This window comes from Orcinus orca, chromosome 13 (genome assembly GCF_937001465.1).
Source record: "Orcinus orca chromosome 13, mOrcOrc1.1, whole genome shotgun sequence".
Taxonomy (NCBI): Eukaryota; Metazoa; Chordata; class Mammalia; order Artiodactyla; family Delphinidae; genus Orcinus; species Orcinus orca.
This window is the reverse complement of record NC_064571.1, coordinates 45,030,880-45,046,151: the sequence shown is the minus strand read 5'-3', so window position 1 is coordinate 45,046,151 and position 15,272 is coordinate 45,030,880. Positions and strand designations below refer to the sequence as shown.

Below are 15,272 nucleotides of genomic sequence, written 5' to 3'. Positions count from 1 at the left end.
TTCTGTTTGATCAGTTTCACTTGTGATATTGCCTGGTTACCCTTGACTAGTATGGATGTACAATTATTTCAAAGGTAGTTCAAGTTAGTTGAGTTGAGTTAGCTGAATATCTCAAGTTTTTAAGTCATTTTGTACACATTTACATAACATTGATTCATTCTCTATCCCTCCTTTTAATTTGAAAAGGTTATTTGAAATTGACAGCAATAAGCTGTTCATGCTGCTGCCAGTATCCTGGCACTCAGCCTTCCTTTCATGTCATTCCTTCACTTCATCTTTATTAAATGTTTACAAATCATTTAGGTTCAAGCTACAAGCCTGCAATTGTGGCTAAATGCTTGCAATGACAGCTGTTTTCTTCTGCCAATATTTGAATGCAGTTTTCTTGATCAGTTTTATTTTTGAGTGTGCAATTTGCAGTTACCTCCTGGAAAAAGAAGCATGGTAATGAATTTCAGATGTGGCATGAATTACTTATTTGTACCTTCGTGCAAAATCAAACACATTTGGGGCAAATTTTGTTTACTCTTTGGTTTCAAAGAATAAAATTGTGCCAATAATTCAACAAGTGCAAAGGCAATCCTTACAAATGGGGCAATTTGTTGATTTCAGAGACTATAGTTTAAAATTTTCTGCTGGAGAAAGAAATAATGAGTCAGTACCAGTGCACATTCCTGAAGTTACCCAGGCTTGCAATTCTAGTCTAATCTGCTTCTTTTTGCTTCTATGGGGAGAGGAAAGTTCATTCTACAGATTGTGTTAACTAGTTTTAACAAGAGTCTTCTTGTCTTTGATGGGAAGTAAATCTGTGATAAAGTTTAAATTGAACAGAAGATACTTATGTGAATACTCTTCTAATATTTGATGATATTCACAGAATCTAAAGGAGATGTCAGCTGTGCATCAGATATTGGAAGGATCTCCTATCACTTTGGTAACCAAAACACACTTTAAGGCCAAAATCAGAGTCAACCTCCTCCTCTTTCACAACTCTACATGAACTGAACCTCCAAACAACAATGTTTGTGCCTTGAGTATAAGGGGGATGCCTATAGAAGGTAGGGGTATCACAGCACCAATCCTTACCATAGCCAAAACATAACTGCAAGTTTCACTTACTGACAATTTAAGGGCAGTTACAGCATTTTACACTTGCAGGTTTTATAGACAGGTGCAAGATCTCTTGTTTTCTGGTTAAAATGTCCCCTTTTCCTCTAGATTGCACATATGTGTCCTTGGTTTGGGGATATAGACCTAACCAGGACTCACGGCCAATAATATTTAGGGATGAGAGCACTGGTGATGACAACAAGATAGGTGAGAGAAATGAAATGGAAATATTATTCTGTCCTATAAGTAGAATGTATATTTTAGATGTTTTCTCTTCATTACTTCCCATATCCCACGTAAAGTATTCTGACCTTGCCCTCTCGTTTTTATAACTGAATGCAGCTTCCTGAAGTTAAGATTAAGTTAGGCCATTGGTTCTCAAACTTCAGCAGGGATCAAAATTATAGAATTATTAAAACACAAATTGCTGAGCCCCATCCCCAGAGTTTCCAATTCAGTAGGTCTGATGGGGCCCAAGATTTTGCATTTCTAATAAGTTACAGGATAATGCTAATGTTTCTGATCTGGGGACCACACTTTGAAAATCATTGAGTTAAACAGTTATACAACTTAGTCTTCTGTTGCAGAAGAGTGATCATATTGACCTCTTCCATCCTTCCACCTCAAATAATTGTCACTCAATTTTTATGAAGGAATTTTAAAGAATTTTCTGACTATGCATGAATCAGATATACATATTATCTATAAAATGTATATTAAAAATGAGTCTTAAATTAACTGAAATTTTATGACTACAGTGTTTGGAAAAGTAAATTATGAAACAATGCTAGATTTTTCAGGAGGAAATCAATGCAATTACACTGCATCAGTTTATTTTAAAAGTAATTAAGTTTTCCCTATAAACTCAACTCCTATCCATTTATATGGCCTTAGAGAATTTTCAGATACTCAAAGGTAATTAACAAGTAAACACAATGAACTAGTAGTAAGTTAATACCCATTTTACTTTGTGCTTGAAATATTTCTTTTCTGTTAATATCATAATTTACTCAATTATAGTCTTCCTTTTGCAAAATATCTATTTTCTGAGCTCAAAGCTCTTCGCTGGGCTGTATAATTACATGTAACAAAAATTAGGCGTTTCCTCACAAAACTAACAGGAGAAAACAGAGACCCTAATGACATTAGTGAGGATCAGCAAAAGGGTAGTGTTTGAAAGTTGTTTGGTAATGACAATGCCAAGTATGCTAAGCTACTTGATTACACTATAGTTTATAAATCCCCTTTTGGATATGTGATCATTTAAGTTTCAAATGAAAGAAGCCGAAGAGAGACATCCCTAGCATCTGAGAATCTGTACATGTTAGTTCAAGTTTCTCTTTTTTAAAGTAGATGTATAGATAATAACATTTTTCCTTTTCAAAATAGTATTTTAGTTATCCTTATGTTTATAAAGAAACGTGAGGAGGATAATAGATGGTCCCCAAGAGCTTAGAGCTTTTTAACCCTGAGTGTAATTTTTTCATTCCTTTAGGCTTTCCAAAAGGCAACAGTTTTTCCTTTTTAGCTTTTTAGTTGCTCCTGTGTCATAGGTAATAATAATACAAATCAAATAAAATCATTGAAAATACAATTGAAAATTGAAAAAAAAAATTTTGGCAAATAAAACTTTATAATTGAAGTATGGTATTTAATTTAGCTGAGTGGTAAAATTTTTCCCAGTGGAAATGAGGAAAGACGAGCTAACTATGGTATGACATGTATCTAAGTATGTAGGTGCTAATGTATAGGTATCCTACACATGCAATCTAGAACAATGTGGAAACTGACAAACTGGCGGGATCCTGATAACTGCAAAGAAAGGCTCTGTCCAGGTACATAAAGATCAATGAAACATGGCTTTTCAAAGTTCAAAACAAATTGAAAAAACAGTTTTACTGGACAAACAATGCCTTAACCTGAAAAAGTGGCTCTACCATTCGTTTTTTCACTGTTGGCTGTGATGTGCAGGACATTTGGTTATTGGGGGTTTGCTAGGGTGATCCACAATGCCATTTCCCCAGGACTGAGGCATTTCCAGCGATGTGGGACATTAAGTTTTCAAACCAGGAAAATCTTGGGTAGACAGGGATGGTTGGAAACTCTAGGGTATGCTTTCACATCTCTCAGTTATACCTTATATAACACAAGCCAGGTATTGCACTCTGGAATTGGCTCCACAATCAGCTTCATTAGACGTTTGTATCAAGTTCATTTTTTGATGGTATGGTTTCTTTAGCAAGTTAGTAATGATACTTGTAAAACCTGCATGAGGTTAGTAATGACTTAATTGCCAGCTATGCAAAATATTCTACATTTAATTTTTTGAAAGTTCAATTAAGTGAACAAATTCCTTTGAATTGGGCAATTGATGCTTTCCCTTATTTGCCAGTTCCCAAATGATATTTTTTTCCTACAAGAATGGGGCTCTTGGAAACTTATATATGATAAAAAAAATTCTTTCTCAGCTTGAACTAGTGATTTCTAACTCCACATCCCTTGAAGAAGATAACATAGTGACTATGCACTAAAGATCCAACTTCCTTTTGGAGCAGATGAATATCTGTTGTCTTTGAGGTAGATAATATTTCATGGAGAAATGAATAATTTCTAAAACTTAATTTTTACATGACTCCAGGTATGTAACACTGAAATGATCTTCATGTAATGCGATAGCTGCCAAAGGTGGGACCTGTCTTTGAAATTCTCAGTGTGAATGGCCTCCCCAGTATCACGCTCAGTTGGCAAAAATTACCTGAGAAAAACTGCTTACTGTGAATTGATATTTGGATGTTATATTTTAAACCCCTTGGTTTTGCACAAAATTGAAAAACTCTGGACAAATAGATGAATAAAATTTAAAGGATCATGTTTTCACTAAATGTTAAAACATGGAAAGCTGGTTAAAAATATATTTATAAAATAGAATACATTTATTTATTTATCTATTTATGGCTGTGCTGCACTTCATGTGGGATCTTAGTTTCCCGACCAGGGATTGAACCCACGTTCCCTGCACTGGGAGCTGAGAGTCTTAAACACTGGACCGCCAGGGGAGTCCCTAAAATAGAATACATTTAAAAATATCTAGTGGTATTTAAATTAGGTGGCAACTGTGATTGGTAATAGTGCATTCAAAGGCACGACTGACTTTAACACTGAAACACAGTTCAGATTTCAGCCATTACATTAAAAATGTCGTCAGCTTTAAGTTATGTACTGATAAACTGTACCTGTTGAAAAATATATGTGGGAAAAAGAAATAATTGTAATACAAACACGACCCATCTACAGGCATTCATTTATTCTGATCCAGCAACCATGGTAAATATGTTTGGATTACTGGTCATAAGTATGCAACATTTAAAAGGGAGTGGAGATCTTTATTAAAACAGAAGGCTCCTCAAACTCCACAATGATGTCAGTAATGTAGGTCCTTGGAGCACATTATTGTTTCAAGCGGAGGTCCCCACACTTTCACATTGGTTATAAAATATTATTTTGTGCTGCTGGCCTGGAATGAGAATGTCATACATCTGCAGGCAATCAGAAGAAACTGGACTGCATGTTTGATTGGCTCAATAATAAACGGGCACAAGTGTGACCTGACTTATGTTAGTCAGATTCCCTAGACAGATTATCCTGTTGTTATCATATGAAATAACCCCCTTTTATCAACAATTAAGTAAATCCACATTTATGGGCACTTTGCAAAATTGTGAGGTGGGAAGAAATCCAACTTAAGCCTTAAGTCATCCAAAAAACTTTTAACCCTACTTTTAATGATACAGACCCCCAATCCCAAATTTTTGAAATTACTTGAATTATGCAAAACAGTATGGGTTGGAAATGCCCTGTGTGCACACAATCAATTAATATGTATTTAGCATCTACCATAAGCATTTAACAGTTTTAGCTTAAAATTAAAAAGAAATTCCCAAAGAAGTAAGGATTATAAATATTTTAAAAGTAACTTACTTTGTAAGATAGTCTAAATCTTTAAGAAAAATTAAATAGGATTTTATTTTTATTATTCACTTTTTATTATACAGTTTCTACTGTAACCAATGCATGTTGTAAATCCTGAATATGTTTTATTCTAGAAATTTTTCATTCGATTCTAGGCATTGTTCTTGCTTTCAACCACAACTGTCAATGGTGGACCATAAACTACTTTGACAGTTTCTGATAAACGATCCATTCATTTACCTGAGTTTTCTTCTCCTAAGTACCATTAAAACCTACATCTGAAGTGTAAAAAATAATTCAGTATGTAAAAGTCAATACTTCAAAAATTTCAGTAAAACTTTTCAGTTTCAGGAAAAATACCACCAAACCTTCCAGTATAATTATATATTTAAATAACACAATTAACAGTTGGTATTTTAAATAAATTCAAGGTATTTTTAAACCAGTATTCACTCAAATACACACACCATATATATTTTATATAAATATATATTTATTTGTAAATATCTATTTATTTATATATATAAGTAACCTCATGAGGTTATCTCTTTGACATAATCCTTAAATTAAATATCTGAATATCAAGCAGATGCTGAAGCATTCATCATCAATATTGGAATTCTGACTCATGACAGTAACACAAAACAGATGCTAATACGATAGGTTCTCTGAAAAGTGACACCATCACAGCATGGGTTAGCTCTTGATGTGGGATACTTAAAATTTGAACACAAAATATAAAATAATAAAAGTCAGAGCCTGATAGGTTTCCTTACTTCATTTATAAACCATTTAAAATCTACTATATTTTATACAGAAGATAAAACTCAACACTGGTGAATAAGGGGCAGCATTCTAGAGGACCAGCAGTTGCTTCTTTCACTTAATGCAGCAGCTAGGTGACCCCAGTTGAACCCTTCAGTGTTGAGGGAGGAAGGTGCTCTTCCTCATTCAGGCAGGTAGAAGGTAAGAACTCCTGGGCCCTTTCCATTGGCCAGGGGGTACCAGGCACTTATGGTGTCTTATGGGGTTTACCCAGTCAGCCCCTGGTAGTGAAAAAGTAGTCTGGAGCTTCTATTGCCACACTAGGCAGATCTAAAAGGGTTTGCTAAGCAGGCAAAGAGGAAGAAAATCCCTTAGCACAGTCCAGTTAGTTAATATCCTACATGTCTTCAAAGCCCAAGATTCTTATCACTTTGCTAGCATGAGTCTACAGCTGTTTCTAGAATACACAGTGATGTGTACTCTTTGTGAAAATAAACAGAAAAACCCAAGCGGACAGTGCCATGGTGCAAGTGATATAAGCGAAATGTGCTCAAACGAGAGCTTAAAAATAGATATAAATGTGAGTGGGGGACACTCCCTCAAAGGTAATGAGAAGCAGAAGTCCCATTTCTTTATTCCTCTGTGAGGAAAACAAGTCAGTGGCAAGTTCAATAAAAAGAAAGTTTGAGACCTTAAAGGCGGACATTTGTGGAGTAGCTTGACAGCACAATTTCAAATTCCAAATGAATAATTTGCTTCTTTTGACAGCTGTGACTCTGGCCCCATCTGTCTGGGTTTGAACGCTGGCTCTGTACTCACCACCTGTGTGACCCCTAGTTCTCAAACTTGGCTGCACACTGGGACCACATGGGGAGCTTTAAAAAAATACTGATTCTTGGAACCCACCCCCCAGAGACTGTTATTTAATTGGGCTGGGGTGTGGCTTGGACATGGAGAAGTTTTAAAGGCTCCCAGGTGACCCTAAATATGTGCAGCTAAGGTTGAGAACCACTGATGACCTCTCTGAGACACAGTTCCTCATTTGCAAAATGATGATGGTACTGGCAGCAACTACCTTTTAGGACTATTGTGATGATTGAATATGATAATGCAGGCAAAGCACTTAGCACAAAGTCTGGCGAGTGGGAAGCTCTCAGTAAGTATGAGCTGTTGTCATCCTCACCACAGGTGCACCTGGGCAAGAACTTTCTCATTAGCATTGAAAGTCATGCTTACCTTGGCACACGTTATGCTCACTCTGCTCATAGCCTGTTGCACACTGGATCCGGTGAGAAGGGTTGGAGGGAATGCGCTGAGGGTCAGCTGGGTTCCGCCGGATGACAAAGTTATTTCGGCCAGTCTGCACTTCAGCAGCAGCACTGGCGACAAAACCACCCCCAGGCACCGCTCCACTGGCTGCCATGCCACTGGCTGCTACACCCCCAGTGCCTGTACTAGAGGTCACAGCTGCATTTGTAGCTGCACCCGCACCTTCAGCTGCTGGTGTTTCTTGCTGTGGTTGTTCATTGTTGACAATAATCTGAGCTGTTTTAGGAAGGCAGAGGTATCCTCCATAGTGGTTGACGCATTTCATTCCACCTTTGCAAGCGTCTGGGACAATGTCACATTCATCAATATCTGTGGTCAGTAATAAAATAAGTCAGGAATCTTCTTAGAGGGGAAACTCAACATGTAAATATATGCTTATGCCTTTTGGGTATAATACAGGCAGGACATGAAGGACATATGAGATGGAGACAGAGAGCTACGTTCAGATGGGAAGTCTTTGAAAGTTGGCTCACCTTTGCACTGCTGTCTTACAGGATCCCACTCATATCCATCTGTGCATTGCTGTGAAGAAAACATCAAGATGGGGCCAGGAGACAGTTAATTGAGTATCCATTCTCTGAGAAGTCACTCTAAAAGCTTCATACTTATGGCAACAATCTTTGTGCTAGAGTCCTAGATAGATGATGAGATGTGTAGTTTACCATTCTGTAGCTATTTTAAAAAGACACATCTGTGCACTGGACCGCTTCAGGGATCCCTTCTCAATCACCAGCTGTCTCAACTCTTTTGTTGTATTTGCGTTGGGTCCAGTTGCCCATAACCATCTTCTTGGAATTCCTTTCTCTCTGTCCCAATACTAATATTCTGCAATCTCTCTGACTGCTTTTTTGCTTTATTTGCCCCTTCTTCCACACTGTAAATTTTACCAAAAAAAAAAAAAATTCAGCTGAGTTCTTTTCTTCAGCCCTTGACAATTTCCTCTCTCTCTCCAAATCCTCTTAGAGCATTCCAGACATGGCTTTCCTTATCATTCCTATTCAGTAGAGTCCTGAGCCTCCTTCTCACACCATGGCCTGCCTTCTAGCTTTAGTTCCTATGGGTCCTCTCTAGTTCACTCACTGAAGGAACCATCTGTCAAGTACCTTCTCACACCAGGCACCACCCTAGTCCCTGGGAAAGCAAAGATGATTAATACCTTGCTCCTGTTCTCAAGCAGCTCACAGGCCTGAAGAGGAGACAGACAGGTAGATAAGTTGGAGCAAGATGTCAGGTGTCGTGACACAAGTCTACCTGTGGAAGGAATGATGGACCCTACCCAGGGCTGTGGGTGGACATGACAGGGTGTAAGGGAAGGCTTTATGGGCGAAGTTACAAGTGAATTGGGCCTTACAGGACTTTTTTCCAGAGAGATATGGGGAGTCTAGGATAAGGGACCACGTAAGCAAAGGCGCAGAGTTGTTAAAGAAGGAAGGAGTTACAAGTATTCCTGGGTGGGTGGAGTGAGGTTAGAGAGGTAGGCAGGGCCAAACCTGGGAAGCCTTTCTTTGGGATAGACGGAAACTGAATTCTACCTTAAAGGTCAGTGAATCTCAAGCTCCATTATGCTTAAGAATCATTCTGGTGCTTGTTAAAATGCAGATTCCTGGGCCCAACCAACGGTTCTGATTCTGTAGGTTTGGTTGGGGGCCTGGAATCTGAATTCCTAACAGGCATCTCAGGTGATTCTGATACAAGTCATCTATGGGCTGCTTCTTGAGAAATGCTGGTATAAGTGATGAGGCCTCTGAAGAAATTTTAAGCTCAAGAAAACATCTGATCAGATGCAGATTTGAGGAAGAGGCTTCAGGAAGGATTGAGCAAAAGTAGAGTAAACAAATAAATAAACTTAAATTCTTTTGTAAGAGCCAAGTAAGTAAATAGTAAATTTACTTATATAGCTGAATGGAGACAGAGAGATGAGTTTAGGTATTTTACTGATTTCTGAGACTTAACAGGGTGAAAACTAAACTCACTTTATCTCCCAGACTAATTCTTTCTAGTTTCCCCAACACTGTCCAAGGCACTACCACCTTTCTCAGCACCCAGGATTACAACTTTAACATCAACTTTTCCAATTATTTTCCTTCAAGCTCTGCTGACTTTGTTTCCACTTTTATCTCTCCCACGTTGGTGTAAGCCTTCCTGGCCTCATGAGTAGGCAAGTCTCCTTAGGTGGTCTCCATATCTCTACATGCTGCACACAAGCCTCCATGACAATCTTTCTTTGCTCTCTTGGTTACGTTGCCCCTCCATCTAAGGGCTCACAGTGGCCTGTAGACCTTTCATCTCCCACTATTGCCATCTCTAGGTTCTCCCCACTACCTAGCTTGTTGTCACCTCCTGGACTTGACTTGGCTGTTTTCACTTCTAACCTTTGATTATGCCACTTTTTCTGATTCAGGTGTCTCTTCAGCCTTTCTAGAATAATCCAAAGTCTTCCTTCAAGAACCAGCACAGAGTTCTACCTCCTTCAATATGCCAGTATGAACATTAATTACCTCCTTGCTTTTGTGTTTCTTTAGCAACATGTATAATACTTTGTACTTTTCAAAAGTATTTTCCCAAGGTAAATTCCCTAAGGTTAAGGTCTGAATTTTTTTAGTAAGCAAGTAAACTTAAATTCTTTTGATAGTGATGAGCATTGCTTATGCACACGGCAGATACTTGATGAGTGAATAACTGAATGGACCCTATCTTTAACATGAAAGAATATGAGGCTGTCTTGTGGATATGAACCCATCCTTCTGAAAAGTATCTTTCAAGCCAGGCAAAATGACAGTGAACTTGAATAAATCTGTATGCTAAATAGAGAAGATTTGCAGTTTGCCTTAGGTCTTCAGTTCCAGTACATTCAATATGGATCTACTATTAAACAAGCCTAGAGTGAATTTAGTTTCACCACTTACTGGCTGTGTAGTCTTAAGCAAGTTAGATACCTCTCTGATCTTCAGTTCCACTATCAGCAGAAGGAAGAGGATGTCACTTACCTCATACTTTGCTGTGAGGATGAAAGGAGACAGTGTCTCCACAGTGGAATTACTAAAAATATAGCTACATTTTGTCCTTTAGCCATGAACTAATAGGCATACACAATTCAAAAGAGAATAGCTCTAATCTTAGCACAAAAAGGGTGTCATATTTGGGAAACCTGTTATAATATGATGAACCCTAGTTAGTGGTCTTAAAACTACAGTGTTTAATCCACAGGGAACTTTCTCTGCTAAAGATGAGTAAGATTTAGGTGATTAGCAATGGGCAGGGGGTACAAGATAAGCAATTGTAAAAGCAATAAAATCTTTTATTAGATGAATATAAAAGTGGGTAGCTAATTTAATTTTAGCTCCCTAAGAAGGTAGTAAGTTTAGCCTGAATAACAAAACAATTTCATTTGAAGATAAACAACACATGTATTCATTTATCTTGCTTTATTTATCTTCAGCAGAGGAAGCAACTACATTTACCATTAAGTTAACAAAATATTTATATTAAACCCCATTTGATTTATAGTTGATCTAAACAACAAGGAATATTTGCCAGATGAATACATTCTAGGGATAATATCAAAAAAGTGAGATAATGTTTATTATCAGTAATTGACATTAGCTCACTTTTAAGAGTTTTATTTTCAAAAATTTTTCACATTCTTTTGAGTGAGATTACTTAATTTTAAATTGGGAGCAAGCAGAAAAATATGTTTTTCATATTCTGATCCAGGACAAATGTCATTTGCCTCACAACACTGATTAAAGACTAGAAAACACAAAACAGAGGTGCAAACAAACTCACCAGAAGTGAGGTAAGCACTGCCCTCTGTTCTCACCATATCCATTCCTGGCAGTGGGAGGGGTTAGATGATATATTCAATATTGTATTAAACATTGGTTATATCCATACAGTTAACTAACTAATCAAAATTACTTGGAAATATCAGATATACTAATTAGAAAATGCAAAACCAAATTTCATACAATGCATTTTAAAGCCATTTTGCCAAATATCACATCCTGGTAACACGTAGTCTATCTGAATGGCATTTATATGAGTTATCAGTTATACTGTAAATGAATAATAGCCTTTATGAAGTCAAGAAAGTCCACTTACATGAGAACATAAGTCACATGCACAAATGAGGTGATGGGCTTTTGTGATGTTTAACATTCCTATTTGACTTGTCTTACTCCTTGAGTTCTGGTTTCATCTGCATGTATACAGGAATTCAGGTTTTCCAATTACTTATACCCATTAATTTGTTTAATGTGTCAGAAACATGTAGCTTACTTTGTGTTTTGTTTTAAAGGGGTTTCCCTTTTTGGCCTTGCACAAATCTTTGCATTTTGGTCCCTGTCTCAAATGGTGATCTAAGAGAACTTTTGTTGTTGTATTTTTAATATCTTTATTGGAGTATAATTGCTTCACAATGTTGTGTTGGTTTCTGCTGTACAACAAAGTGAATCAGCTATATGTATACATATCTCCTCATAACCCCTCCCTCTTGGACCTCCCTCCCACTCTCCCTATCCCACCCCTCTAGGTCGTCACAAAGCATCCAGCTGATCTCCCTGTGCTAAGCAGCAGCTTCCCACTAGCCATCCATTTTACATTTCGTAGTGTATATATGTCCATGCTACTCTCTCACTTCGCCCCAGCTCCTCCCCCGCCCCCACCCACCCCCCACCAAGTCCATTCTCTACGTCTGAGTCTTTATTCCTGCCCTGCCACTAGGTTCATCAGTACCGTTTTTTCAGATCCCATATATATGTGTTAGCATACGGTATTTGTTTTTCTCTTTCTGACTTACTTCACTCTGTGTGACAGACTCTCGGTCCATCCACCTCGCTACACTAAGTGAAGTTTTGAAAGGACAGGCAATTTACAACGAATCTTAAACATGAAACTTGCTAACGTTTATTATCCACCACAGCGAACAGCCCACATAGACTGGCAGGAGTGGATAAAGTCTCCCTTGTGCCACAGAATCCCTATGAACCGCACTTATCTCAAATTCCATCACCCCTTACCGTGTACGTGATGGTTTCTTCGGTGTCCTGTGACTTGACCAACGCCAGAGTCAGCATAATTAGGAAAAGGGCTTTCACCATCGTGAATCTCAAAGAAAACACAGCACAAACCGATCCTTAGTATCTGCTGTGGGGGAAATAAAACTTTAGCTGTAAAGTAACAAGCAAGATAGCGAAGGCGGAGGAGGCTGAGGCTCCATCATACCCAACTTCCAATTTACTTTCTCATCTCCCCTCCCCCTCCTCAACCTTCCCTTGGCCAAACGAGGCACCAAAGACTGTAAAACGGCTGCAGAATTACATTTCACTTTACTCTGTCCGGCTTCGCTGAAATATATACAAAAGATATACAGCGTGCATTTTATACTGCACCTACACAACAGGCTCGAGAAAGGGAGTGAAAGAGAAAGAGTACAGTGTCATTAATTTCAAAGGAGACGGTTCATTTTTTTCCGAGGGCTGAAGTGGGGCAGCAAATCTCATATTCCCTTGAACGTTAAGGCTTTCCCTATAAGCTCACCTCCAGCTAGTTAAGTTCCTTGCACAGCTCAGCAGAAAAACCTGTGAACAAATATGAATTACTTTGGCTTCAAACTTCTTTTTTTTTTTTTTTTTTTAAACAAAACACCAGAACAAAACTCGGGAGCAATCTCCTCCCCTAGGATAGAATACCTGCCCTTCGGAGCTCCTTCTTACATTCCCCAGCGCAAACTCTCAAAGTGGCATTTCCAGGCGTTCTCTTTGCGCAGCTTTGTTTAAAACCCCCAGGTTGTGTAGAGGAGCAGCCCAAAGCGTCTCATCCCCTCGTGCCTTATCAGTCCCTCGGTCCCCGAAATGCTACCTTCAGAATCGGGGCTGCCTAGGGCCGGAACTGGGCAACCACACAGCGGCCCGAAGTACCAATTTCAGGGCAGCCGGCCAGGCACCCCCAGGGTGCCTGAAAAGGCGAGGTCCCTTTTCTCAACTGTATGTTATCAGGCAGCCGTCCCCGGGGAGCTGCTCAGCGCTCCAGTTTCTAACCAGCTCCTGTGGAATCCAGGTGCGGCTTAAATCTCTGGCCCCCTGAAACTTTCAAAACCTTGTTTATGGGCAAAGCCCTGTCGGCTGATTGTCGGCACGCACACACATGCCCATCCAAACAGATGTCACCCCGTACTCGCACATGCTGACAGATCGCATTCCTAGACCACACACCTCCACCTCCCTCTCTGCCTGAGAGATCCTGCACAGTGTGCGGCAGTTCTCAGGTCCACTGCACCCCTCAGGTCACCCCACTTACTCCTCGGCGCGCGGCCCCGCGGGCACTGGGCGAGCTGGTGTGACCCCCGCTTCGGGGCTCCTACCTGCGCGGCCGCTCTGCGCTCCGGGCCCGGGCAGCGAGGAGAGAGAGCAGGGGAGGGCAGCCCCGTGGGTCTGAACTGGCGAGGTCTGGCAGCGGCCGCGGCGGCGGCAGGAGGAGGAGGAGAAAAGGAGGGAAAGGGGAGGGCGAAGGGGGGCGGAGGAGAGAGCTGAGGGAGGCGCAAAAGGGCTGAGCCGAGGGCTGCGAACCGGGCGGGAGTGCGCGCTGCGCAGCTGGGTCTGCGCCCCCTTCTACAGGGGCTCTCCACCACCCGCCTGCCCTCCCCTGCCATCCCCTCACTCTTTGTTCCCAGACGCGCCGGAACTCCAGGCAGAAGATGGCACGTTTGGCATGTGACGTTTGGGGTTTGAATCGGCCTTGGTGATGCTCCAGCCTCCCAGGCAATTTCTTGTGCGCCGCGGAGTGGAAAAAGGCTCTCCTAGTAGAGCTTGTGAGCGTCCTGAGAAATTGCTGCTTATTATTATTATTATTATTATTATTATTATTATTATTATTATTATTCCCCAATAGGTGAATCCTAGGAGAGTAAATTAACTCCATTTGTAGAACTGGTTCTTTCGCCTTTTCTTTAAGATACTTTTTTTTCTTTTTGAAGGGTGGGGAAGTGCCTGCTTCCTCAAAGGTAGAAAAAAGAGAATTCATTCATTCCACCAGTATCTGTGACTTACTATGTGTGAGGGCTTGGGGATGGCCCAGGTAGAACTCACACTCACAAGATCGTGAGCTTGGGTTGTCCTCTGGTCTCTCAAACCCCGTTTTTTATGGGCCCCTTGTCTCATCTACTGCTTTTCTTCTCTCCCCTCCTTCCCTTGTGGGAGTCTCCAGTACTGGTCATTCAACTTTGGGCATTTCACTCTCACCTTTCACACTAATGGTGGAATTTCAGGAATCTGGCGAGAAAAAAAAATATTTTTTTCTGGCTTCTTCAAATCTTACCACACAGATTGCAGTTATCTTTGAAAGCTCTAACTCTAAAGTCAGATTAAGAGTTTGCCTCCAAACAAATTAAGAGTCATGCCTTCTGAAGCAAATACGGTTTCATGAACGAGACAAATGAGACAATATACAAGCTGAAGGTACTCACTCTGACCTCAGCAGCTCCTTCCCCTTCCCTGCAGACCAGAGGAGGGGCAGGGAGATGGCAGGGAGGGCAAGAGAGAGAGACTGCCAGATGGAAGCCTCTCTCCATATCTCTGGGGTATGCAATGGGTCGCCAGCGCTGCCAGTTTGGCTGCAAGCCACGCAATATTGGACAAGATCAGAGGAGCTTCATGAGCCTGAACCTTACCTTAGTACATGGGGTTTTGCTAACAGTACTGAAGATTTTGGTACCAAAATTCAAATGTTTGTTTTCCCAATCATTAATGACCTCCAGACTTTAAAAAGTTGGATCTTTGCTTTTGTACAGTAAAAGATCTGTATAGACATTTTCTTCTACTTTTTGAATTCTTTTTACCTATCTTCAGCCCTTTCCCCAGAAAAAGTGAGTTAAAACTCCCAAATTTCTATTCTCAGCCTGGAACTCTTCCTGTACATCCAACTACTGACTTGCTGTCTTCAGCTGTACACCTAATGGTTATTTCAAACTGAACGGGTCTGCTGATTCTCACCCTCTCTCCCAACCTGCTCTACCCACCTGCTTCACCATCTCAGTGAATAGCAATTTTATCTTTCCATTTGCTCAGATCCAAGATCACAGTGTCATCCTTGATTTCTGTTTT

At 40.1% G+C, this 15,272-nt stretch overlaps 1 protein-coding gene and 1 long non-coding RNA gene across 18 annotated transcripts in view; one reads left to right on the top strand and one right to left on the bottom strand.

Moving 5' to 3' along the window:
• Positions 1-13,769, bottom strand: part of EFEMP1 (EGF containing fibulin extracellular matrix protein 1) — a 68,234-nt gene extending 54,465 nt beyond the window's left edge. Inside the window, exons 1-6 of one of the 11 annotated variants that reach the window (XM_049695962.1) lie at positions 13,471-13,607; positions 12,712-12,752; positions 12,192-12,279; positions 10,960-11,004; positions 7,647-7,695; positions 7,081-7,482 (exon numbers count right to left, since the gene is read on the bottom strand). In XM_049695962.1, coding sequence (XP_049551919.1) covers positions 7,081-7,438 — 358 coding nt within the window. In that variant the 5' untranslated portion in view covers positions 7,439-7,482; positions 7,647-7,695; positions 10,960-11,004; ... (1 more) ...; positions 12,712-12,752; positions 13,471-13,607. The other 10 variants (XM_033414213.2, XM_033414216.2, XM_033414214.2 and 7 more) reach the window with 10 other exon arrangements.
• LOC117198314 (uncharacterized) overlaps positions 1-15,272 on the top strand; it is a 424,014-nt gene that overhangs the window by 213,511 nt on the left and 195,231 nt on the right. The window lies entirely within an intron of this gene.